This window comes from Panicum virgatum, chromosome 9N, assembly GCF_016808335.1.
Source record: "Panicum virgatum strain AP13 chromosome 9N, P.virgatum_v5, whole genome shotgun sequence".
Lineage (NCBI taxonomy): Eukaryota > Viridiplantae > Streptophyta > Magnoliopsida > Poales > Poaceae > Panicum > Panicum virgatum.
The window spans coordinates 78,441,509-78,465,663 of record NC_053153.1 but is presented as its reverse complement, the minus strand read 5'-3'; the positions used below and the strand labels follow the sequence as shown (position 1 = coordinate 78,465,663).

The window sequence follows — 24,155 nt, the reverse complement described above, 5'->3', positions numbered from 1 at the left end:
CAATCAGTCAGTGATACCAGAATACTCTGGATGAATAGCAATTCCTGCACAATTTAAAATCATTCTTTATCATTCTCCTTGAGAAAAGTGCAACCTAATACATGCACTGTTGACTGGCAGAACATGCTGCAAAAGTCAAAAGTTCCACAAGAGGATTGAATTACGAATATACCAGGCACTTTCAATTGACAAATCTTTTCTTTCACTGGTGATACTATAAGTGTACTTATTTTCACAAATTTCAGCTCTAGTTGCAAACAATGGGAAAGGTGTTGTGATACAAAGAACACCAAACAGCTGGCAGAAAGGTGAACGGAAAACAAGCAATGATACTAGTTTAAAGAATCCTGCCTAACAAAAGAGGAACCCAGTTTGGTAAAGCGTCTACAGCATGATGGACAAGAGGGGATCAAATGGACCACCCAAGTTGTTGGTTTTGGTCTGTGCATCATGTATGCAACTGTGTATATATCCGTATTAAGCTAAAGCACTGAACACTGCTGTGTGATAATGATTCTTTCTAGAAGGATGAAATCCATTGGCCGGCCGCTGCTTACCTATACAATCAGTACATCAGTGCACGGGTTGTGGGTAAAATCACTTTGCTTTCTATACTTAGAAATTCAATAGAAATTTTGGTATTTATTACTTGATTTTAACCATAAAATTCATGACCACACAAAACCCAGTGTCCAGATGAAAGTAGGTTAACAGGTTGTGAGCACCACCTAATTTATTAAGAATTAGTGACAGTGAGATGCCCACATATTGGGTCTTAAATCCTAATGCACCAAAACATCTAGTACACGTGTTAAGCTATTGAACAAATGTCATCTCCGGCCTGGGATTGTGCTGCGGTCATTCCTAATGAGGATATCGTCTCTATGCACGATGCCATGGAGTTCCATCTTGGCGGCCGCCACTGGCTCGATCTTGTGCCTACGAAGGGGACCTCCACTGACTTGGTGTGCAACCGTCAGCGCTCTGACGACAGTTCTGTCTAAGTGCCTTCATCAAATGGGTAATCGACTACATCTATCCTTCATGGCCATAGCTTCCAAAGTAATGTGACCTCTTTTGGATGATGCTCTGTAGAATAGATGATGCTAGTACCAATAGCAAGGATAGTTGAATGTGGTAGTCGATTGGATGATGCTTTTGTTTATATGTTGACGTGCTTTAGTGATGGTGGTGTTAACTCTGTGTATTTCAATGCAAACAACTGTGACTTATTTCAATCCTTGCAAATGTGTGATGGAATGGCCAGATACTAATACTACTATTGTTCCAAAGTCCAAACAAATAAACTGGATGTTGTAACAGGTCTAACATAATTCATGGTCATTGTGCCGGGACAGTTTAATCATTTACAAAATATGATTGCATATACATGCAAACGAGTTGTGCAGCCACTTCCAAATGCCTAGGCTGCAATATACAAAATATATCCAGCAAAAGTCCTAGTCCTAGTCCACCTTGTCCAAGTGATATCTACAGCAAAAGACATATCCTTCTCTCTTCCCCTCTCATGAACCAGCGATATCTACACCAAAAGACATAACCTTCTCTCGTCCCCTCTCATGAACCAGCAATATGTGCACCAAAAGACATATCCTTCTTTCTCCCCCCATTATGCAGCATACAATTGTTGTAGGACAGCATGATAAAGCTCACGATCGATGCTAAGGCTATTGGGAAGCATTCCTGCAACCTCGAGCGCTTCCTTGTTCATATGGGGGATCTTATAACCGTTTCCTCCTCCTTTTTTCATGACTTCTATCATGCAGCCTTGTAGAGTCAAGAATGATTATCTTAGATAGGACTAACAGACAATAGGCTGTAAACTGTGGGCCATTAAAATGGAGAGATTTGATGAATCCATGTGACATGCAGCAACTACCAAGTGGTCCACTTTTTGCACCTGACCTTCAGGAACAGTAACTGACAGATTTGGTCTACACATTATGCTCCACCAGACCTTATCTACCACGATAAAATCCAACTTGCATCAAGTGGGCACACCTAGACAAGGATAAGGCTATCTCAAGAGTCTTTGGTCCATCTAGAATTTACATTTGATTTCAAGGAAATCAAAGAGAATTTACAATAGCTGTTTCTATACGCTTAAGAACCAGCCGGAAGGTATCGCTCATGAAACATCTCTGATGCTAAAACCAGGCCAGGGAAGTAACATAATAAACAGCCCATCTTCAGGAAAAAAAACAAAGATGGCAAGACATTACTACATAGTACTAGATTTTGATTAGATGACGACCAACGCACTATATATTCTCTACTACTACTGTACAACCACCAGTCTTCCACTAATCTTTCCTCCGCTGCAGCATCTCCAGGTAACCTCACCTTGCCCGGCATCGGCGCCTTCGCTGCCTTCACGCCCCTTTGGAACTGTCACAACGAGCTGCCCGTCGACGTACCCAGCCACCGCCATCGCCGGACGACTCGCCTCGGGCAGCCGGGACCGCCACCTGTCGAGCTCCATGTCGTCGGCGCCAGCCTCCTCAGCGCCTCCGGCGCCACCTGCCTGCACCACTACCTTGGTAACCCCGGGGTGGATCCTCACGGTGCGCACCTGCACCACGCCGGCGCCTCGCGCACCGGCGGCGACGAAGTGGAAGGCGTCGGGGCCTTCGAACACCTCGACGTCGGTGTCCGCCGGGAGCAGCAGCTCGAGCACCTTGCTGTACACGTGCGGAAGCCGGCGGAGGTCCTTCTTGCCGCCGGCGGGAGCTGCTGCTGCTGGGTGGATCCTCATGTGCTCGCAACAAGCCAAGAGCTCCAAAACCGAAGTTTTTTTCCCCCTCTCTCGGGTTCCTTTCGTGGTGTCTCCTCTGCTCTCGCTGGTATTTGGACAGGTGAGGGAGGATGCGATTTATAGGGTATCAAGAGGCCAAAGGCTGAGGAGGTGTCACAAGGTTCTTGACGTGGAGGGAAGGAAGATAAGCTCGGGGGAGTGACGGGGAGTCATCAGAAAAGAAAAAAAGATGGGAGATTGGAGTCTTTGGGGACGTGATCGGAGGAGGGAGACCGGCACGGTGTGCGTGTCTGCTCTCTGCCGGTGCCTGCGCCTGTTTGTTGTCCGATCCCAGTGGCTGCTGGAGTGCTGTGCTGGTGCGGGGGGCGGGTGGGCACGTCACGGCGTGGGCTCCCAAGATAAGGCAGCGGTATTGGCGTTTCCCGACGATCCTGACGAAGAAATGGAGAAACATGGGGCTGCCTCCAACGGTTTCAGAATTCAGAGGCCAATCGCCCAATCCTCTTTGGTGTCCGTGTGTTCCTTTCAGGACAGGGATTCCGGAGACGTCGCTTTTGCCATCTTGATCGCGGTGGTTGTTAACCACTCATGACCGGGAGTAATACCAGGTCAGGTCTAATTCAGGCCAGGGTACGCGATGCTGGCACGGAAAGCGGCGTGGAAAATAGCTTCACGCGCCTGCAGGAATCCAATCCACTCCCCTCCTTTGTGGTGCAGACTGCAGAGCAAGCGACTTGTGGTGCAGGCAATGCTTGTCCTGCATGTATGAAAGGTATTTTTGGAGCGTCAGATACGGCTCAGCGCCTTTGCAGGTCAGGCAAGGCACCTGGTCTGTCATCACGTATGGTGTCGTCAAGGAATGGTGTCATGTCCCTGTACCAGCTGAAATACTAGGTACTTACTTTCAAAAATCAAAAAGAAATACAAATACCGGCTGCTCAGGTTGGGGGGTTAGTTGGTGAAAAAGTTTGATTTTGGGTACTGTAACACATTTCGTTGTTATTTGATAATTAATATCTAATTATAAATTAATTAGACTTAAAAGATTCATTTCATTCTATTCAGTTAAACTGTGTAATTAGTTATTTTTTAAATACATTTAATGATTGTGTCCGAAGATTCGATGTGATGGATATTGTAGAAAAAAATTTGGGAACTAAACACCCGGGTGTGCGTTAGTGCGGCGCAGAGCTTATCTTATCTGAAGCGCCGCGCCGTACATAGGGTTTGGTGTCGCGTCAGCTCACACTTGTTTAGCTTATCTAGTCTGGATAATATGCATCCGTAATCGCACGAGTGATAAGTTTGGTAAGCTTTCTTTTCTTTTCCAGATTTTATAATACGAGACTGCAGCTTGTGTTGCTGCTGGCTGTTCTTTTGCTAGTACTTCGTGCGTCACCATGTACACACTCTGATCTCTGTTGGAGAAGCTGGTTCTTCTTGTTCTTTCCTTTTTCAATTTCATCTTTTGAGTTGTGTTGTAAAAGGGTTGTGCGACTGTCGACTTTAACTTGATTTACTATCACCTTTCTGTTTTCTTTTCGCAGTTACTCCACTGCACCCGTGTAACGTTGGTCCATTGTAATGTGAAATGACTTTTAACACATCAAATGCGCATAGTATGTAAAATAAGCACCTAAAGCGAAGACCCTAACATGATTGTGTTTTCTCAGGTCAGGTCGTCTCTCGGCATGTCACCTGGGAGTACATTCACGCATCGTATCATGACGACGTGTTAAACTGACAATTAACAGGCGAAAACTCGCTGCATATATGTGGATTTCGCCATCGCACAATTGTTCCTGGAACCTAGATATTCATCGAATCCTCGCTAGTCGCTACATCCACGCATCCTTGTTTGGCTCTGTTAACAGGAGAACACCTGTCTCCCAGGCCGTTTTCTTCCGTCTGAAAAACCAAAAAAAAAAAGAGAGAAACTAAAATCTGGTTGCCCGTCGACATGGATGCAGAGCCTGTCATGTCGTCGGAGTTTTCTCCAATCAAATCTCGTAGTCGTGTTTTAACGCGGATCAGTGAGAAAAATCACACTAGCACTTGGCCTCCCCTGGGATGTCTTTCACACAGATCAGAGACATCCAGCCGCCCCGCTCGGCACGAAGCTTCCGGTCATCCCACCGCGATAGCTTCGCCTGAACCACCGCTGGGCTCCCCCTCTGTCTCAGGCTAATCAAAGGCTTGGATCTTCCTGATGATGATGGCCGCCGGATCTCGAAGATCCGGTTTGCAGAATAATGCACCTGCACCCGACCTGATGCCATGTTTGGTTTAGACGTGAAAACGTTTTCATGAAAGAGAAATGATGCTTTGACCACTAATTAGGGATATTAAATAAAGTCTAATTACAAAATTATCTCCACAACTATGGTACTGTAGCCAATGAGGCCTTTGATCGCACGATGGGAGGATGATTGGGTGTGGTTACTGTAGCATCACTGTAGCCAATCATGATGAAACTTGGCTCATTAGATTCGTCTTGAAAATTTACACCCATTCCTAAAAAAGTTTTGCAAATAGACTTCATTTAGTACTGCATGCGGTCATTCGTCTTTTTGTGAAATTTTGATGTGACCCTTAGCCAAACATGGCCTGAAGAACCATTCGACCAAAGTGGAAGGTGTATCTGTTGGACGGATTGATATGTTTTAGCAACTTCGGTGGAGTGACTAAAACTTATTTTAGTCACACACTTTCCAAGTTTAATCATCCAAAATGTAGTCTCTACTCTACCAACACCGACTAAATAGACTTCTAAATAAATTAAAAGGAAAAAAATAGCAGGCCCTATTTTTAGTAGCCTAAGACAACTCCAGTAGAGTGACTAAATTTGAATGACTAAAACTTATTTTAGTCACCCACTTTTCTTGTTTAGTCGCCTAAAATATAATGTCTACTCCAACAACACCGACTAAATAGACTAAAAAATGGCGGGCCATATTTTTAGTAGTCTAAATAGTGGGTGACCAAATTGAGGAGGTGGGAGAGGAAATTTAGTCACCCCTCATTTTAGTCATCTAAGTAGGGGCCTTACTGGAGATGAAAATTTGAGCAAAATAACTAAAATGTGGGTTTAGTCACCTAAATAGAAGCCTTGCTGGAGTTGCTCTAAGTAGAGGGTGACCAAATTGAGGGGGTGTGAGAGGAAATTTAGTCACCACTTCGTTTTAGTCACCCAAATAGGGGCTCTGCTGGAGATGAAAATTTGAGCAAAATAGCTAAAATGTGAATTTAGTCATCCAAATAGAGACCCTGCTGGAGTTGCTCTTAGCAACCTATTAGTGTACCAACACATTTGGCATGGTTGGAGATTGAAACACAGGAGCTTTGACTCCGTGCGAAAAGGTTCCTGACTTCTGAACGTCGTCTTTGATCTCTGATGTTTCCTTGTACACCGTAGTCTGGTCAGGCAGCCATATTATCTAGTACTTGGTCAATTTTAAGACCCAAATCAAAGCTGACAGAAAGCCTCTGCAATAAACCCGAGGAGACCGTACGGATTTGACAAGGTAATTTGCACCTAATGAGGGAGACTTGTGTACGCGTATGTGGATTGCGAAAGGGGAGGGAGAGAGAAGCAGGCCACCACCTTGCAATCTTTCCAACTGTGTTACCACCTTCTTTCCAACACGAAAAATAACATCACCTTGGATACATTCTATTGGACTGAATGTCTCAGTAATTCAGGGTGTGTTTAGTTGGTGAAAAAGTATGAATTTCGGTACTGTAGCACATTTCGTTGGTACTTGACAAATAATGTTCAATTATGAACTAATTAGCCTTAAAAGATTCGACTCATGCTAATCAGTTAGATTGTGTAATTAGTTATTTTTTCAACTGTATTTAATGCTCTATGCATGTGTTCGAATATTTGATGTGACAAATACTATATAAATTTTTTTGGAAACTAAACATACCTCAATATTTGGCTCGAACAATCGAATTTCGGATGGGCTCTCGGACACTCGCAGGCCAGGCGCGACAGGCCGCGTGTCTTGACAAGAGCTGCTACAGGCCTGCAGCCCGCAGCCCCACCCCGCACCAACCAGGACGTCGGGTCGGGCCCTACCCACGATCGGCGGCCGCCTCCTAGTCACGTCCCGATCTCCATTTCCGTCCCATCCCCCGTATCCGCGTAAACTAATCCGGTGGTTCCTTCGGTAATTAACACCAAACCCCAGCCCCCAATTAAAACATCCTAGCCCAGCAGCACCGCAGGCCAGGCCGCAAAGACACGCACTGACCCGACCCGACCCGACCCAACCAGCAAGCAGCCCGCCGCCGCGCCATTTTTGCGGTCACACCCCTCGGCGACTTCACCCCGCTTCCTTCTTCCCGTTCCCCACCCGCTCGCCTCCTGCCCCCGTTCGTTGCTTCCTCGTCACGAGTCGTCGTCTCCTCTTCGCCGACCGCACCGCCCGGCACGCGGCGACGCGAACCCTAGATAGCCGGGATCGCGGGGAGCGGGGAGGGTTCGGGGGCGGAGCGATGAAGAACCTGTTCAAGAGCAAGATCAGGTGGCAGCACCGGTCCAACGACCCCGTGTCGTCCCCGGCGGGGCAGCCGCCGGCGCAGGGGCAAGGGCAGCCGCCGCCGTCGCCGTCGCCCGCGAGCTCCCCCTCGGGGACGGGAGCGGCGCCGGCGCTATCGGTCTCGACGGCCTCCTCCTCGCCCCCTTCCGCCGCGGCGACGCCCACGGGGGCGGGGGCGGCCGCTGGGGCAGGGGAGGACTACATATCGTCGGAGGAGGAGTTCCAGATGCAGCTGGCGATGGCGCTCTCGGCGTCCTCCAACGGCGACTGCCTGGGGGACCTGGACGGGGAGCAGATCAGGAAGGCCAAGCTCATGAGCCTCGACCGCTTCGCCGCCCACCGGGACGAGGGCCACACCGCGGACTCGCTCTCCCGGCGATACTGGGTGAGCCTTCCACTCGGGATGATGAATAGTATAATACTTGAGTTGAAGCCGTCCCTGCTACACCCAACAACTGTCTAGACTTAATGGGGACCAAGGATCGTGATATCACTTCATTCTTACCAATTGGGCAATCATCTTCTACCATCTGATTTCTCTATTCGTATGCACATTTAAATTCTGTTAGTTGGTTTCATTACCTTTTGTGACTCTAGTTTGCAATTTTGCTTCACTTCATCTCACAGCACGGCAAATAATACGTAGCTAAGAAATGCTAAGTACAACATTTAAGCTTCATGCTTGCTACTGAGCATTGGAATTAGAAGATACTTTGTTCTAAGTCGAGCCTTTTGGCTTTGACAATCGATGTCTAAGTTGCAAACAGATTGTCAACACAGGGTTGGAGCTACTAGGTTCATCATAAAAAAGTACTCCCTCCATTCCAAATTATAGGTCGTTTTGGCTTTTCTTGATATATATCATTTGCTATGCACCTAGATACACGCTATGTCTAGATACATAGGAAAGAATATGTATCTATAATTTGGAACGAAGGGAGTACTTTTGTACTATATAACTCTCTCTATTTAAGATAATATACTTTTGTAGATATTGCAATTAAAGTGTCATATTGGAGACCGTGTAAATGTCCTAATGGACTTTTGCAATCAGATAAGTACTCCTATTTAGTAGGTCATAGAAATATAATGGTCCAGGCTGAGGCTGCTGTGGAAGCCAGCAATTATAGGCTCCATCGCTCATACATGCTATGTTGATGCCGTTAAAATACTTATTTTCTGAATCATTGCTGATTGCTATGTATGGTGTGTGCTTGAATGAAGTCATTGTGTTGGGGTAGTACCTTGTTTCTTATTTGCTATTATGATTCACCTTAGTTAAGGACTCCGGAATGGTATACGAAGAAGTGAAAATGCTACTTACTATTCAGAGGCTGTATGCATGCATGCAAAAAAATATTGATGTATTTGGCTATTCACAGTGATAAAGGATTGGTTCTTGGTGTGTTAACTACTAGGAAAGAGAGGAATTGTTCCCAGCACTACACTGCTAAAGAAAAAAGAAAGGATAACAAAATAAAAGGCATTTTTTCCTGAGAAATGTATGCAAAAAATAGACAGCCTTTTAGGCTTGGCCATGGTGTGAAAAACCTAGGTATATGAAAAGGAAGAAGATGCATGCTTGCTAGTGTACCATGGAGGTGAAACATAGTTAGCCAAGGAAGGAGATGATCAGGTGGGGGTATTTTATTTTCAGCAAATATAAGGTTGCTTGATCATACCATGCTGTCAAGTTTTGTATGGTGTGTTTATGCTAGTCAAATATTTGGTGAGCCAATGCATTCATTGCAAATTCCTATTTATCGGAGCTCTTCTTGGGCATGGAAGACCAGTTTTTATAATTAAAAGTCTCTTTGTTCTGTTGTTTTCTCTAGTTAGCTCGAATACTAATCATAACACTATACATTGGTCAATTTATCACTACATGTGAGGGGGAGGTCTGGGGGCTGACTTTTAACATTCATACTCCATTCTGACTTTTTTACCTTCTTTCAGGACTATAACTTTCTTGATTATCATGAGAAAGTTATTGATGGTTTCTATGACATCGTTGGTTCCTCTATGGAATCCTCTAGGCAGGGGAAGATGCCATCACTAGCTGATCTCCAAACAGGCATAGGGGACCTGGGCTTTGAAGTCATTGTAATCAACCGTGCCATTGATACTACCTTGCAGGAGATGGAGCAAGTGGCACAGTGCATCCTGTTGGACTTCCCAGTTGCCAATATTGCACTCTTAGTGCAAAGAATTGCTGAGCTTGTTACAGATAATATGGGTGGACCTGTAAAGGACGCCAATGACATGCTCACAAGGTGGTTGGAGAAGAGTACTGAGCTGAGAACCTCACTACAAACAAGTTTGTTGCCTATTGGCTGCATCAAGATAGGGCTATCACGTCACCGTGCCCTGCTTTTCAAGGTTCCCTTCCTCTATCCCTCTCCCTTTCCCATGCACATGATGCATGAATGCAAGCAAGAAAGCTAGCTAGGATGTTTCTGAAAAAGTATTGTATTGTTAATTGTTGAGCTGAGAAGCACACACTGATGCAGCTATGTACTGTGCCTCTTCGTGCAGATCCTTGCCGATGGTGTTGGCATTCCATGCAAACTCGTCAAAGGGAGCAATTATACTGGTGGCGATGATGATGATGCTATAAATATAATTAAGATGGACCATGAAAGGTATTTATGTTTTGATCATTGCACTTTGCTTGTAGCATGGTGCATGGATACTTAGTGAAAGTTACTTCCGTGTGTGTTATCTATGTGCTATTTCTGTTTACTATGTTTCTTATTTGTTGCCACTCTGTTTGCTAAGTAGTTTTATTATTTTGACTTTTCTGTAGGGAGTTTTTGGTTGATCTGATGGCTGCTCCTGGTGCTCTTATTCCAGCAGATATCTTAAGTTGGAAGGGCAATTCATTAAACTCTAATAGAAAACTCGGCCTGAATCAGGCAGTTGGATCTTCAGGTTCCATTGATGCTAATCTTGATCCTAGTGCATTGCCTCCTGAAACTAAAGGTGGCCAACTGCCTTTGTTTAGCAGTGGTGATTGGATATCAGATAGTAAATCTGGATGTGAGACAGCTGCTGCAGCAACATCTTCTCAAACCTCTTCGAGTGGCACATCATCTGTTCCTGCTGGAAGTATTTTTGACAATTCATGGATGCTGGTGTCTCATGAGCAATCAGATGGACCTTCAACTTCTGCTGGTACATCAGCCCAGCAGAAAGGTGTACTTCAAGGGGAACATCCACGGAATTTAAATCGGGTTCAAGATGTGCATGAAAATCCAGAGTCAAGGAACCTTTTTGCTGACCTCAATCCTTTTGGGGGTATTGAGTCCAAGAAAACTTCAGTAGCATTTAAAGGGCCAGATAATAGGAACAATGAGCTGCAAAAGCGCAGAGAGAACGTAGTCCCTAGTGCTGGAAGACCACAGCAGCGGTTAGTTATGAAGAACTGGTCTCCTTACAATGATGTTTCCAACAATAAACAGTACAATTATGTTGAGGATTCATTTGCACGTAGAAATGTTGGCAATAATGCCGCATCATCATCATCATCCCAGATGCCACGTCCAGCTGCAAAGAATGCTAGTCTTAATGCTGGATTGCGTAATGATACATCATATGCAATGCAGCCTCATAATCATGGTAACATTATGGTTGGTACCCCTGCCATGAATATTACTTCTACAGCTGAGACTGGGAAGGTTCCTGAAAGGGTTGCCCATGGTGATTTGGACAAAGCTCTTACAAATTCTAGATTGGACGATCAGCATGGCCTAGTTCAACCACCACAGGAAAGATTTCCGTGGGGTAATCCTGCAGAAGGAAGAGTTCCAATGAATAGAGTTCAGAATCAAGCAAAGCAACACATGGAAAACCTTGATGTAAAGCAGGAAAATAAGAAATTACTCCCTGATCCAAAAAAATCTCCCCTTGACAGATTCATGGACACATCAGCACCATCAAGAAACATGGATGTCAGGTCACAGAGGCTTGACTTTGATGATGTGTCTGAATGTGAAATTCCTTGGGAAGATCTTTTGATTGGTGAAAGGATTGGCTTAGGTATGTTTTTGCTACCAAGTTTTGATATATCCTCTGCTGCCTTTGAACTAACAACCGGGCTGGTTTTGGAAACTAATCTTAAACATGTTAGACTGTATTTCAAGCTGTAGCATTGGTGGGTTCTATGCCTTTTCATTCGTTCAGTAGGAGTGAGCTGGTTGCATGAACTTGATTGTATCTTTGTGTTTTCTGCGAGAAAACAATTGATTTAATTGCTTCCTTCCAATAGGTTCATATGGTGAGGTTTACCGCGCTGACTGGAATGGAACAGTAAGCAGTTCATTCCCCCATTTATCGTTTGTATCTTGAGCTTTGCCATTTGTCCAAGATGTTATATGAATGAAGTCACAAAGAAACTTAATGCAGTGAAATTTCTGTTTATTTGCAGGAAGTAGCTGTAAAAAAATTCTTGGATCAAGATTTTTATGGTGATGCTCTGGATGAGTTTAGGAGTGAAGTAGGTGAACTTTTATCTGTTTCTATCTAGGAGTTTACTAAATGCACCATTCAATTTTCATCTTTACTCAGTCTATTGCTGCACTGTTTGATAATACTTATGTACTTTATTTGACAAGGTACGGATTATGCGTCGGCTGCGCCATCCAAATATTGTTCTCTTTATGGGTGCTGTTACACGTCCGCCAAACTTATCTATTGTATCTGAATATCTTCCAAGGTATATTACTTGGCTTTACTATGCAAAGTTGTTTATATTGTGGAATGTGTGAATTAAATATCATGGTCTAGACAGAATGAAAGTTCTTTTAGCAACTTATAATTGTATAGTAGTACATGATATTGGATGTAAAGGTTCTTGCAATACTGGAGTTGCTAAATTCTACATAATCGTGCTCATCCAGTTGATTAAAAAAAATATCTAGAGAGGTTCATGTTTGATGATTCATCATTGTTTCATGATTATGTCCTTGCTCAGGGGAAGCTTGTATAAGATCCTTCACCGCCCTAATTGCCTTATTGATGAAAAGCGGAGGATCAAGATGGCCCTTGATGTGGTACGGTTGTATCTCACATAAATTGATATGTTTGTTCTTTACTGCTCATTCTAATGACTATTTTTTTCTTAAGGCCAAAGGCATGAATTGCCTGCACACTAGTGTACCTACAATAGTTCATCGAGATCTGAAATCCCCAAACTTGCTGGTTGACAATAATTGGAATGTAAAGGTATTCGCTCTTGCTCACAATTGGTAGTTTCATACTTGGCCACCAATAATCATTCATATCAATGCATGCTATATAACAGGTCTGCGACTTTGGACTTTCACGGTTGAAGCACAGTACGTTTTTGTCGTCCAAATCTACTGCTGGAACAGTAAGTAGCTAGCATCTGGATGCCACAGTCATGCTTATTTTTTCTTCTTTATTTCCCTTGGAACATTAGCTGGTTTATTTCTTAATGGAGATTTTTCTTGCTATCATCAATCAGCCCGAGTGGATGGCACCTGAGGTTTTACGGAATGAACAATCAAATGAAAAGTGAGTGGTATTCTGATGCTTTCATTTAACTGTTAGTTTAAGTCCTATCTCTCTCATTCTGGATGTTCTGTGGGAAGTTATACAGCATTTGCATGGATATATGAGTCTATCTTCCCGTGGAACACTTGTGTTTTTTTTTGCTCATTTTTTTGACTCCTTGAGTTGACTGTGATATACTGCTTAGAATTTTTCATGTTTTGGGCTCTACATGCTCCAAATAATTTATACCTCATATACACCATTTGCACAATAGACATGATCTGTTGTGTTGGTTTAAAAATTAATGGCCGCTTCTATTTGTTCTCTATCAAGACCTTTCTATACTTTACAGAGCTGAAGTAATATGATAGGATCTTCACTGGTCTCCTTAATTAAAATCAGTAACCATCTTAAACTCATCCGAATTTTGTGCAGGTGCGACGTTTACAGCTTTGGTGTCATCTTGTGGGAACTGGCAACACTTAGAATGCCATGGAGTGGGATGAATCCAATGCAAGTCGTGGGGGCAGTTGGCTTCCAGGATAGACGGCTTGATATTCCAAAGGAAGTTGATCCTCTGGTAGCAAGGATTATATACGAATGCTGGCAGAAGTGAGTTCTAAAAAATCAGAATGTTTTCTGATAGAAAGTCATAGAAAGTCTCATGTTTTTGTCATGGCAATCGAAATTTGGCTTTTGATGCTAGATGCACACTAATATGTGGTTTGTCTATTGCCAGGGACCCGAATCTGCGCCCTTCATTTTCACAGTTAACAAGTGCTCTGAAAACTGTTCAAAGGCTAGTGACCCCTTCTCAGCAGGAGACACAGAGCCCCCCTGTTCATCAAGAAATCTCAGTGAATTCTACCCCTTGAGAAGGGGGCCTTCCACTTTGCCTTGTGCGTAGTTTTTGTTCTTGCCGTTTGTGTTTCTCCAAAAGTCTACAAATGTGGGTGCACCTTGTAGATTGAGCGCCCCAGGTGGTAGACGTCCTGCTGCCGCGATAAGGCCTCCGCGGCAGAATATGTATAGAGCCATCCGTCCATCAAACTGAAATTGGAAGAAGCTGAGTACTCCCTCCGTTCCAAACTGAACGTCATTTTGGCAAATCTAGATAGATAATATTTTCTATGCATCTAGATATAAATTATATCTAGTCTTCTAGATATATAGTAGCAAACTATGTGTCTAAATTTGCTAAAACGATCTACAATTTGAAACGGAGGAAGTATGTACCTCATTTTTTTATGTCGGGGTCAATAGTACATCCAACCAGGTGCGAGCCCTCTGGAAAGCAGTGAGAGCTCATTGTGCTGATTGTGAAGTGTCTGACTGCTCAAATGGATTGCTGGCTTGCTGCGCAAAAGGCAGCAATATTTGAAAGTTGGAAGTGCTGTAACTTTGTGCAATCAGAACACGTGAATTTAGGATTCATTATTGTGCTGGAAGATTTGTGTCTGTACACATGATTAGATTAGTTGTTTGTTAGCCCGTGCCTTGAACTGAATAAAGCAGACACTATCTGATTCATTGTTCGTTTACATGGAGCACATCTCACCCGTGGGATGTAAAAATGGTATGAAGTTATGTTACAAATATGCCAATACATCCATTTCATCTGCATGGTGGCAGCTAAAACCATTTGCTCTTTGGAGTGCATGGAATTTCATGTAGAACAATGTAATCTCCGTTTTGTGTTTTATATGTAGCATCCGAAAAAACTGAGATAGGGAAGTAGGGCGTTTTTATTATTTGAGGCCAGGATCGGTTTTTGTTTCACAAAAATGTCATGTGATTTGAAATCTAAAAGCACCCTCCTTTTCTGCAAAGGAGATTCTGAAGGTACATTTATTTCACGCAAATGTAGTTCATATCATTCTGAAATCACTTGTGAAAAGCCGTTCAGAAAAAAAAAAGGAAAAGTGGAAAAGAAAACGTCTTTGAGTACTACTGTACTACAGTATATAAGCCCGGCTCCGGCTGTTATCGAGGCCCAGTGGCATCTTCAGCAATCTCTCGGCCCATTCTTCCGCAATTTCATGAGAGTTTCATGGCATTTAATTTTGCTGATGTGGCAGGATATTTATGAGGAAAAAGAAAAGAGAGTTTCATGGGATGTGAGAGGAGTTTCATCCCCATGAAACTCATCCAGCTCGCTTACCTATTTTTTGATCTAGGTAACCGTGTGATGAAACTATGCATTGAGACTGACCTAAGGACAGTCTCAATGCACGGTTTCATTGCACTAGGTAACCATGCTGAATGGATTTTATGGGGATGAAACTGCTTTCACAAATAATGGAACTCATATTTCTCTCATCTGGGGCGGATCTAAGGGGGATAGGAGGCTTAAGCCCCCCTACCTCCCTAAGATCCATGAATACCCCCTAAGCTTCCTTTCCATTTTTTGGATGAAATAATGAAGAGAAAGAGGGAAGAAAGAAGAAGAGTAGGGGGGGCAGATTTTAAGAGGGGCTTAAGCCCCCTACCTCCTGAAGATCCATGGATACCCCCATAAGCTCCCCTTCCATTTTGGATGAAACAATGAAGAGGAAGAGGGGAGAAAGAAGAAAAGGGGAGTAAGAAGAAAAGAGTGGACATGAGCCCCTCTACATATTTGTCATATCAGCAAAATTAATAATGTTGTATTTTTAATGGCATAAACTCTTCATAAAATCACCATTGAAACTGACCCAACACACGCAGACACCTACCCACCACGCGTCCTCCGGATCAGGCTCCTTTGCAACTCATCTATGAAGTCCATTAATGCCCAGTTGATGATCCATTTATTGAAAAAGTTGAATCAAGATTTTGAAAAATGTTGAACTAATATTTTGAAAACGTTAAACCTCAACATTTTTTCTCACCTTCTTCCCTCACGCCGGCGGCGGCGTAGGGGCGCGCGGTGCGGCGGCAGCGTGTGCGGCTGTGGCACAGGGCGTGGACGGTGGCGGCGGGGTGGCGTGCACGGTAGTAGGAAGATTGAAGGAGCACGTGGGATAAAGTTAAGGTTGAGAAAAAAAGATGGATGATTGAGTCTTGCTACACGAATCTCAACATTGGAAGGTAAGCACTCACCACCCCAGCAGACAACCAAGATCCAACGGGCCGAAGCCCGAAAAATCCCGTGCAGGCCGGCCCAGTTTAGCCGAAAGGAACTGTGCGAAGCGCACTTTAAACCCGGCTCTGAGCCAGCCGTTTCGAGTTCGTCGTCGTGTAGCTCCCATTCATCGTGATTCGTGACACCACTGATCCCAACCACCTCCTCCGCCACCTACTCGTCCATCCGCGCCCTGCTTCCCCTGCGCCGTGAGGGCGGTCTCGTCCCAGATCCGCCCGATCCCGCGCGGATCCATCCTTCCACCGCATCCCTCCGGTTCGGCGGGTGGTTTTCTCGAAGATTTCCACTAATTGAGGCGGTCGATTAGGCTCTCCGCAGCAGGGCTCTCCATCCCGTCCTTGAGTACCGGATATAGAGAATTTTTGCTGCAGCGGGGTGCGCTACGTCGCTCTGTATCATTGCGGGCGAGACTCCGCTCACCAAATCGAGCGCAGATAGCGGCCGCGCGCTACGCCGCCACCGTGGCGCGGGTCCCGCACTGTCCAACGGCCTTGTGCCGAGAGAGAGGGGGGGTGGAGAGGCGTCCGCCGCCGCCGCCGCGAGGAGGAGAGAGGAGGAGGATGCGTCGGCGCAAGGGAGGAGGGGCCTCGCCGTGGGAGTCCTCCACCTCCGGCGCAAGGGCGAGTCGAGTGCGGGCCGCCGCGCTTGCCCCGTCCTTGCCGCGTCCGCCCGGCCGCGGCTGCCCCCCCACGACGCGGCCGCTGCCCCCCCCACGTCCGCCCCGCTCACCGCGCCACCGCGGCCGCCCCTGCTCGCCACGCCACCGCGGACGCCCCTGCTCGTCAGCGGAGGGAGCTCCACGGGGACCCGCCGGTGCCATGGCTACGGGCCCGAGCTCGGTCCGCACGCCGGGCCGCGCGAAGGTCGCCCCGCCGCGGGCCTCCACCGCCGCCGCCCCTGCTCGAGCTCGCGCCGTCCCGCCCCGAGGGAGAGGGGAGAAGGGGTGCCGCCGCTGCCGCGGCGAGGCAAGCTCGAGCCGAAGCAGGGGCGCCGCCCACGCCCGCCCGTCCGCTCTGCCCACGCTGCGTGCCGCCCACGCCCGCGCAGACGCTGGTGCCACGGCCTCCGGGATAGGGGGTGGAGGGATGAGGGCCGGCGGAGGGAGGGCGCCAAGGCCGCCTAGCCATGGATGGCGCGGGCGTGGCAGGAGGAGGGAGGAGGAGGGGCGCCGCCCGCCAGAGCAGAGGAGGGCCGAGACAGCCACCTCCCCAAGCCGCCGCAGCTCGAGGGAGAGAAGGTGACGAAGGCGGAGAGGATGCGGGGCAGGGGAGGAGAGGGAAGGCCCGCGGCGAGCTCGGCTGCGGCCTTGCGCGAAGCTCCCCGGCGCGGAGCTCGAGGGAGGAGGGCGCATGTCGCCGCCGCCGCGCGGCGAGGGAGTAGGGGCTGCGGAGGAGGACGCGTCGGCAAGGCAGCCGCCCCGCCCCGCCTCGCCATGGCCGCCGACGGAGGCCGCCCCGCCCGCCATGGAGCCCGGCGGAGCTCGAGGAGGCCTCCGCCTCCGCTGCTCCCCCGCCGCCGCCGCTGCTGGCCCGCGCGGGCTCGTGCGCTCGCCGGCGCAGTGAGCAGGGGAGGGAGGGGGGACAGGAGGGGGGGTTGGGGGGTGGGGTAGGGAGGTAGGGAGGGAGGGAGGAGGAGGAGGTGGACGGCGGCGGAGGCCGGAGGAGGTGGCCGGCGGTGGTGGTCGGGGGAGGAGGGGCGCGGTGGCGGAGGGAGAAAGAGAGAGGGGCCGCGGTGGGAGAGAGAGAGTGGGGAGGGAGGGGGGTAAAAAAAGGAAAAATAATTATGACACGTGGGCCCCACTCGTGGTAGTTGGTATAGAGTAGAAATTTAGAGATTGAATGAACGCAGAGAAACTGAATATAAAGAGGAGAATCTTGATGACCAGATAGGAATATTCCTTTTAGAGAGTGAATTTAGAGAGTGACGAGTGCGGAGAGCCTTACGTGAGTCGGGGCTGGAACCCACTCCCGCACGCTGATTTAAATGCTAGTGACTTATTTTATCTCGATTTAAATACTGACTTTAGAAATGCATTTTTTTTAACTGAAACGCATCTATAATTTTACCACATGAGAGATGATTTGTTATATTTTGTACCACCTGAAATGACCCTTTTGCCCCCGGTAGCCCACTCCCTGTCTCTCTCACAGCCGGGCCCCACTCGTCATCACTAACCTACGTGCACAGCGAAGCCGCTGATCGGCATCTGTCGTCGCCGGTGACTCGGTGAGTTCGCTCCCCCGCGCCTCTTCCCCCTCCTCTCTCTCTCTCTCGCCTGCGCGCGAGTGCCCTCCCCGCGCGCCTCGGGCTGCCATCCATCCAGCGACCCGAGCGGCGACGCGCTGCCCTCAGCGTTTCCGTCGCCACCAGATCGACCCTCCGGCGCCTTACCGCCCCCCCCCCCCCCACCCCCTTCTCCCACCATTCTCGTTCACGTCGCCACCTGAGGCTAAGAGGCTTGTCTTTGTTCTTCTCCAATCGGAGGCAGCAGGCAGCAGCTCACCCTCACCACTCCATCTCAATCTCTCCCCTAAAGCAAACCAACTAGTAGCACTTCCAGTTAATCCAGCTCCTACGTTGTTTCCATCGGCAACAGCAACAGGCAGGGGCTCATCTCCCACACGCTACTTCTCTCCCTACGAATTTCCTTCAATACAAGCAGCTCCAGCCGCCTCCAATCCACCAGCACCAACACGTGCCCCTCCAAATCCAAACCCTCCACCAGTCAGAGCAGCGCTATTGGTCTGTGGTGAAGGAATTTGTTAATTGCTGTTTCTTCTTGGTTCTCGGGTGGATTTTACAGAGATTAGTGTATTACGATGGGCAATATGTGTAAAGGTATAACTTGATATATTGATTACTTCGTGTGGTAATTTGTAAATTCTGAGATCATCTTATGATTTTTTGTCTGTTGTTAACTAAAAATACCTTAGGAACTGCCGGCTATGCTTCAGAAAACACTGTTTCACACTGCCACTTAGCTTGCTTTCTTGTTGATGTCAATGGAGCATTTAGGTTGCAATTATTACTATGATTGTGATATTTTTAGTTCTTATTGTGCTAGGTTAGCTGATTGCTTGGTGCAGTGAGGCAAGCTATTGGGTGGCGCTCACAGGCCCTACGATCTCCTATTCGTTAGCAGATCCTCGTTGTTAATCATATCATACATACAGCACTGCGCATGGGAGTGAGAGTGAATTAAATGTTCAGTTACTTACGGGCTTATGTTTATGTGTGAGGAAGGTCATATTAGTATGTTAGGTAGGCCTGTGACCAGTGTTCTTTTCATGTCTTTGTTCTCTCTCTCTCTCTCTCTCTCTCTCTCTCTGGTATGGTATGTCGGTGGTGGACTCCATTTCCTCTTATTTGTGTAATAGGTGATTAAATTGCCATGCAAGATTATGTCAGTTCGTTCTTATTTTGCTAATTATTGATGTAATTCGTTCATTACAATAGGATAAAGCTGCATTTGATCCTCAGAAATGATGAACGAGTCTTTTCTTGATAGGATGGTTTCCCAGCTTCGATCAGCATGCAAGTAAGAGTACCATGCAGCTCACCCTGGTTTATTGATTTATCACACTGCTATTATGTCAATTGATTAGGTACAACAGACCATACATGGAGTGTAGAAGAATACATTATTAATAGTAGATCTTCTAGTTAATGTTCTCTGCTATAATTTTAATTATTAGAGAGAACTTTGAACATGCCCTATTTGATGATGGTTTTGCACTTTGGCTCATTTTTCAATTAGATTAGAAGATTGATTCTAAGCTCATTCATGGCTTACATACCAAACAAGTATGCAAAACAGTTTCCAAGCACTAGAAGTCATTACAACAACAACATAGTCATTGCTAGATCTAAATCTATTATAAAATATCTAGACACATCCAATGCTATGAGTGGCTTGTATTAAATATAGTGTTCTTGAAACTAAATGCACTAACATATTTTTATTTTATCATGTCATGTTATGTCTTAATGTTATCCTAAACTTGAAAATTACAGGTACTACACTGGATATCCCAAGGACCTAGGGCCATCAAGAATTATACCATTCACATCTGAGCGTCAGTTTGTACAGCTATTGCATGAAGGAAGGCCTGTAGTTGTTGCCTTTACTATTAAGTATACTAACTCTACTGTATTTGTTCAGAAACACTAACTAGAATAGCAAATCCTCATACATGACAGCATTCACTCATTTCAATCCTGAAAATTGCCTTTTTTTTAGGTGCACTTATACACAGCATCTTGATAAAGTACTGGAAGAGGCTGCCGCCACATTTTATCCACATATCAAGTTCGTCAGAGTAAGCTACTATTGATTTACATTTACATGAAAATTTCCATTTACAGCCTTGTCAGACAAGCAGCTTGAAGGAAAGCTTGGGTGTGCAGATAGCTTATTTTCTTTTTGGTACTTCTGTATTAGGATTGATGAAACATACTCCATTAAGCTAGAAATGAGTGAGTAGTTATATTTTCATAAGGTTGCTTTGCTTTTCAACCAGTCTATATCAACTTTTGGTTTCCTCCATATATATGTTGGATACTTTTGGCCTCATTACAAATTGTGCTTCCCTCCAAAGTAGCCAGTGAACATTCTTCTTCTCTGCTGTCAGGTTGAATGCCCAAAGTATCCAGGGTTTTGCCTCACGAGGCAAAGAAATGAATATCCATTTGTTGAAGTATTTTACAATCCAGAACAGGTTATACTCGTCTACTTCATGTACATAGGTTCAAATGTTTCAGTTTCTTTGTCTTGGTTCGTCATTGCAATTTCCATTCCTACTCTGGTTACCATTTCACACCTTTCATTTGATTTGTGTCCACTGGGATTTTGGATACTAGCATAATGGATCAAAATGCAATTTGGCTGTGACCTTAGTGCCTGCTAAGTTACTATCACTCATTTGCGAGCATTTTTTTCATCGGTCTTATGTTATGTTTATAATTTCATTAGTATTCACGGCTAGACGATAATAAGTTGCAAGCTATAAATAATATATTTGTTGGATGATCCCAGAGGAAGAAACTATTTGTGCATGAGATGTTCAACAAGCTGGAGGTCTTGTGCTCTTGTTTGATAAAAAGTTCAGTATTTTTTTTTGATATTATAAATATAAACAAAGTTCTTGTAGATATATGTCCATTCAAACACCTTCATGAATTTTCAGAACTTTAGAACCTAATTCAGGGGTATAGTGTTTTCACTTTGAGAAGAACCCCTATCTCACCTACATTTACTGTTTGTTTGTTGATTTTAAATGGTATCTGAAGCCTAAATATTACTTGCTCAGCTGTGTACAACACTAAAATGTTGTTACATTCTCAGGTATTCTGTGTTAATTGGTTGTCGAGATGATGATAGTTTTCTTTTGCCACCATAAATTGGGTGGAATATGTTTTCGTTTCTTTTGGCCTGATAATGACTTTTTCTGTACTTCCACAGGCTGCAAGCCAAGGAAAGAGCGTGGATCCTAACATCACCAAGTATTCTGTAAAAGTGCTACCCGTAAGTAATTCTTGAGCTTGTGCCCATCAGTTTAATAGTTGGATCCAAATATTTTTGTTGAGCAGATGATGGATTGTGTTTCCTGCAGTTCAACTATGATCAGAGCTTGTATGGATTTCGGGAATATTTCAAGAAGCATGGTTTCAAGTATTCTGAAACAAGCTAATTCTGTCAATAGAAATATGCAATGTGAGAACTTCTAGGGAGTTCATTGTCATAGTTGAACTGTGGGGCTGATGTCTTTCCTAGTTGAAGGAATGCCTGCCATGTGCTCATGTTAGGGTATCATGCCTATAGATTAGTACTGCAATAGCAAATGCGTGCTGAGCTATCAACCTTCAATCTGGTAAACATTTCCCCAACCACAACCTGGAGTATTGCACGTCTTTTTATTGAATGCGAGCGGTTTGCTATGATGTCAGGATTGGGTCGTTGTATCAGTTGAAGCTAGCAGTTTTTAGAGTTCAGAGCCCCTGGACAATATGATTTCGTTATATTTGTAAAATTAAGGTCGCGGTGACCAGTTGCTGCATGTGGATCAGATTGAGATTTGTTCATAGAAATACTCTATTTAATCATATCCTGAGCACGTTATTTCAGAAAGTAAAGCCTGAAAAAGCCATGATCCAAGCAGTGTTGAACAGTTTGGATGCGCCACAAGTTCTTTCTTGGCTGCTAGTGTTTGGCTTCTTGCTACCGCTGTGCTCGCCCACACTTGCCCTGCAGTCGCAAGCAAGCCTATGTGGACGGGTAGAAATTTTTTGCTGTGCGTTTAGGTGCCAAGCTAGCAGAGCACTGAAGATCTGTACGTTTTTCTTTGATTTTGTATAGGTAGTAAGTATATACCATCTGCTGTAAAGAGGGGCTGCCCTGGTCTCTATCTAAATCGTACGTGAATTTTGTTATGAAATTATCAGGAATTGTCGATAAACAAACTACGCGGCGGCCAAGGACACTTGTAGCAGGCAGGAGACGCCGATTTGCCTGGCCAAAACTGACACTTCTGCTGATGGTCGATTCGTCGTCGGCTCTGGGGTGTGGGGCTCGCTTTCAGCTTATTCTGACTTGCTTTTTCCCACATAACATTATTAAATCAGCTGGTTTTTTTCAGCAGTCGAACAGGGTATGTAACATGGAGCAGCAAGGGCTCGCTGCTCGTGGGGAATGATCGCGTCTAAAAGAATCGCAAGAAAACACGAGGTGTGATGCGTTGTGAACACAGAGCACTTGCTCGGTTGGTAGTTGGTCCCGAAGAAATAAAGAAATCATCACCTTTTTGTAAAAAGGAAAAAAAAACTATAATGAGAAAGACCATTTTATCGCAGGTGTGCTGCTACTCCTGGGAACGGATTATCATCCAAAATCCAACTAACCATATCCAATTAACATTCTATTAACCTTACCAGCCAATCCTAATAGGTAGTTCCCACCATTCAGTCGGGTCCAATCTAGCCTCATATGTATATTATCCATCTAACCAATTCAATGGATTGAGCTCCGCCATAGGCATGTCACCCAATCTGAGTCCGGAGGAAAGGCCCCTGGAGAGGATATGGCAGCAAGGGTAATATTGACATTTTGCATCACTCTCCAATTAAACTGAATAGAACAGCGTCTTCTAGCAAATGTACCTGATTTTTCAGTGTCCTCCAGCAAAGACACAATTTTTAATGGCTCCTAGCAAAAGCAAGCTTTTAACATGTCTTGTGGCAAATTTTGCCTTATCCTTTTGGCACTAGGGCTTAAGCTGTCTCAGTTAGGGCACCTGCACCTCGACCCATGGCGATGCTCGTCATCTCGGAGCAGCGCGGCCACCAGCTCCACCATTGCTCTGGTCCCCGGAAGAAGGCATCATCAGCATCGCCCCATTTCTCCTCACCACAACCTGTGCGCGGCTTCCAAGGCAGCAACTGCCGCACCTTCCACTCCGACTCACTACTATAAAAACGATTTGTAGCGACGCCCCGTTTTTTTAGGGGTGGACTTAAATTTGACATGTTGCTACAAATAACCGTAGACACTATAGCAATTCACCCGCTCCTAAAAACACCATTTGTAGGGGCGGCTCAACCCCCCGGCCGCCCCTGCAAATGGACGCCATTATTAGGGGCGGCTGGGGGGTGAGCCGCCCGTGTTTCTAGGGGCGGCTCACCCCCCGCCCGCCCCTAAAAATGGACTGATTTATAGGGGTGGCCGGGGGTGAGCCGCCCCTAGAAAAACCATTTGTAGGGGCGGCTCAACCCCTCCCCCCGTCCCCCCGGCCGCCCCTATAAATGGTTGTAAGGTTTTTTTTTTGTGTTTTTGGATCCAATGAAGCTCTCTTTGCCTCTCGCTTGATTTAGATCTCGATGATGTGGATTAGTCATAGTTCATGCGAATACCAAGCCTGTGGAGAGCACATACTTTTGAACTCTTACAGGAGGTGGATCTTCACAATTTATTAGGGCTAGGCGAATCCTCTCTAACAATTTAGCACTAGCCACACAAGTTTGAAGGCAGTTAAATTGCCGTCTTGGATCCCATGAGGGCCACCACTTCTAGGTAAGAGGGAAGGGATGAAATATTGTCTTTGGAGGTAATGGAAGAATAGGTGACCCATTCACAAGTGGCAGGTTGTGTATGTAGCCTCTCTTTCTGGCAGCGGCACATGAGTACTTTGAGTCTACAAAT

At 45.7% G+C, this 24,155-nt stretch overlaps 3 protein-coding genes across 8 annotated transcripts; 2 read left to right on the top strand and 1 right to left on the bottom strand.

The window, feature by feature from the left end:
• Positions 1 to 2,029: 2,029 nt before the first annotated feature.
• Positions 2,030 to 2,957, bottom strand: LOC120689591. Its single transcript, XM_039971900.1, has one exon. It carries the CDS (start codon positions 2,774 to 2,776, stop codon positions 2,300 to 2,302), a length of 477 nt encoding a protein of 158 aa, XP_039827834.1. The 5' UTR covers positions 2,777 to 2,957; the 3' UTR covers positions 2,030 to 2,299.
• A 4,105-nt stretch (positions 2,958 to 7,062) lies between these two features.
• Positions 7,063 to 14,373, top strand: LOC120687249 (serine/threonine-protein kinase EDR1-like). Its single transcript, XM_039969238.1, has 13 exons — positions 7,063 to 7,708; positions 9,280 to 9,702; positions 9,859 to 9,965; positions 10,130 to 11,361; positions 11,591 to 11,631; positions 11,750 to 11,818; positions 11,937 to 12,037; positions 12,296 to 12,374; positions 12,448 to 12,546; positions 12,626 to 12,694; positions 12,809 to 12,858; positions 13,273 to 13,449; positions 13,577 to 14,373. Exons 1-13 carry the CDS (start codon positions 7,280 to 7,282, stop codon positions 13,710 to 13,712), a joined length of 3,012 nt encoding a protein of 1,003 aa, XP_039825172.1. The 5' UTR covers positions 7,063 to 7,279; the 3' UTR covers positions 13,713 to 14,373.
• A 3,676-nt stretch (positions 14,374 to 18,049) lies between these two features.
• Positions 18,050 to 22,088, top strand: LOC120690762. 6 transcript variants are annotated; one of them, XM_039973557.1, is made up of 8 exons: positions 18,201 to 18,799; positions 19,026 to 19,222; positions 19,418 to 19,499; positions 19,976 to 20,095; positions 20,202 to 20,280; positions 20,593 to 20,679; positions 21,423 to 21,485; positions 21,574 to 22,088. In XM_039973557.1, exons 3-8 carry the CDS (start codon positions 19,444 to 19,446, stop codon positions 21,649 to 21,651), a joined length of 483 nt encoding a protein of 160 aa, XP_039829491.1. In that variant the 5' UTR covers positions 18,201 to 18,799; positions 19,026 to 19,222; positions 19,418 to 19,443; the 3' UTR covers positions 21,652 to 22,088. The 6 variants fall into 6 exon arrangements, with proteins under 6 accessions (XP_039829490.1, XP_039829494.1, XP_039829493.1 ...); XM_039973556.1 differs by lacking the exons at positions 18,201 to 18,799; positions 19,026 to 19,222 and adding an exon at positions 18,050 to 18,187; XM_039973559.1 differs by lacking the exon at positions 19,026 to 19,222 and having other exon boundaries at positions 18,197 to 18,799; positions 19,976 to 20,068.
• The last annotated feature ends 2,067 nt before the right edge of the window (positions 22,089 to 24,155 follow it).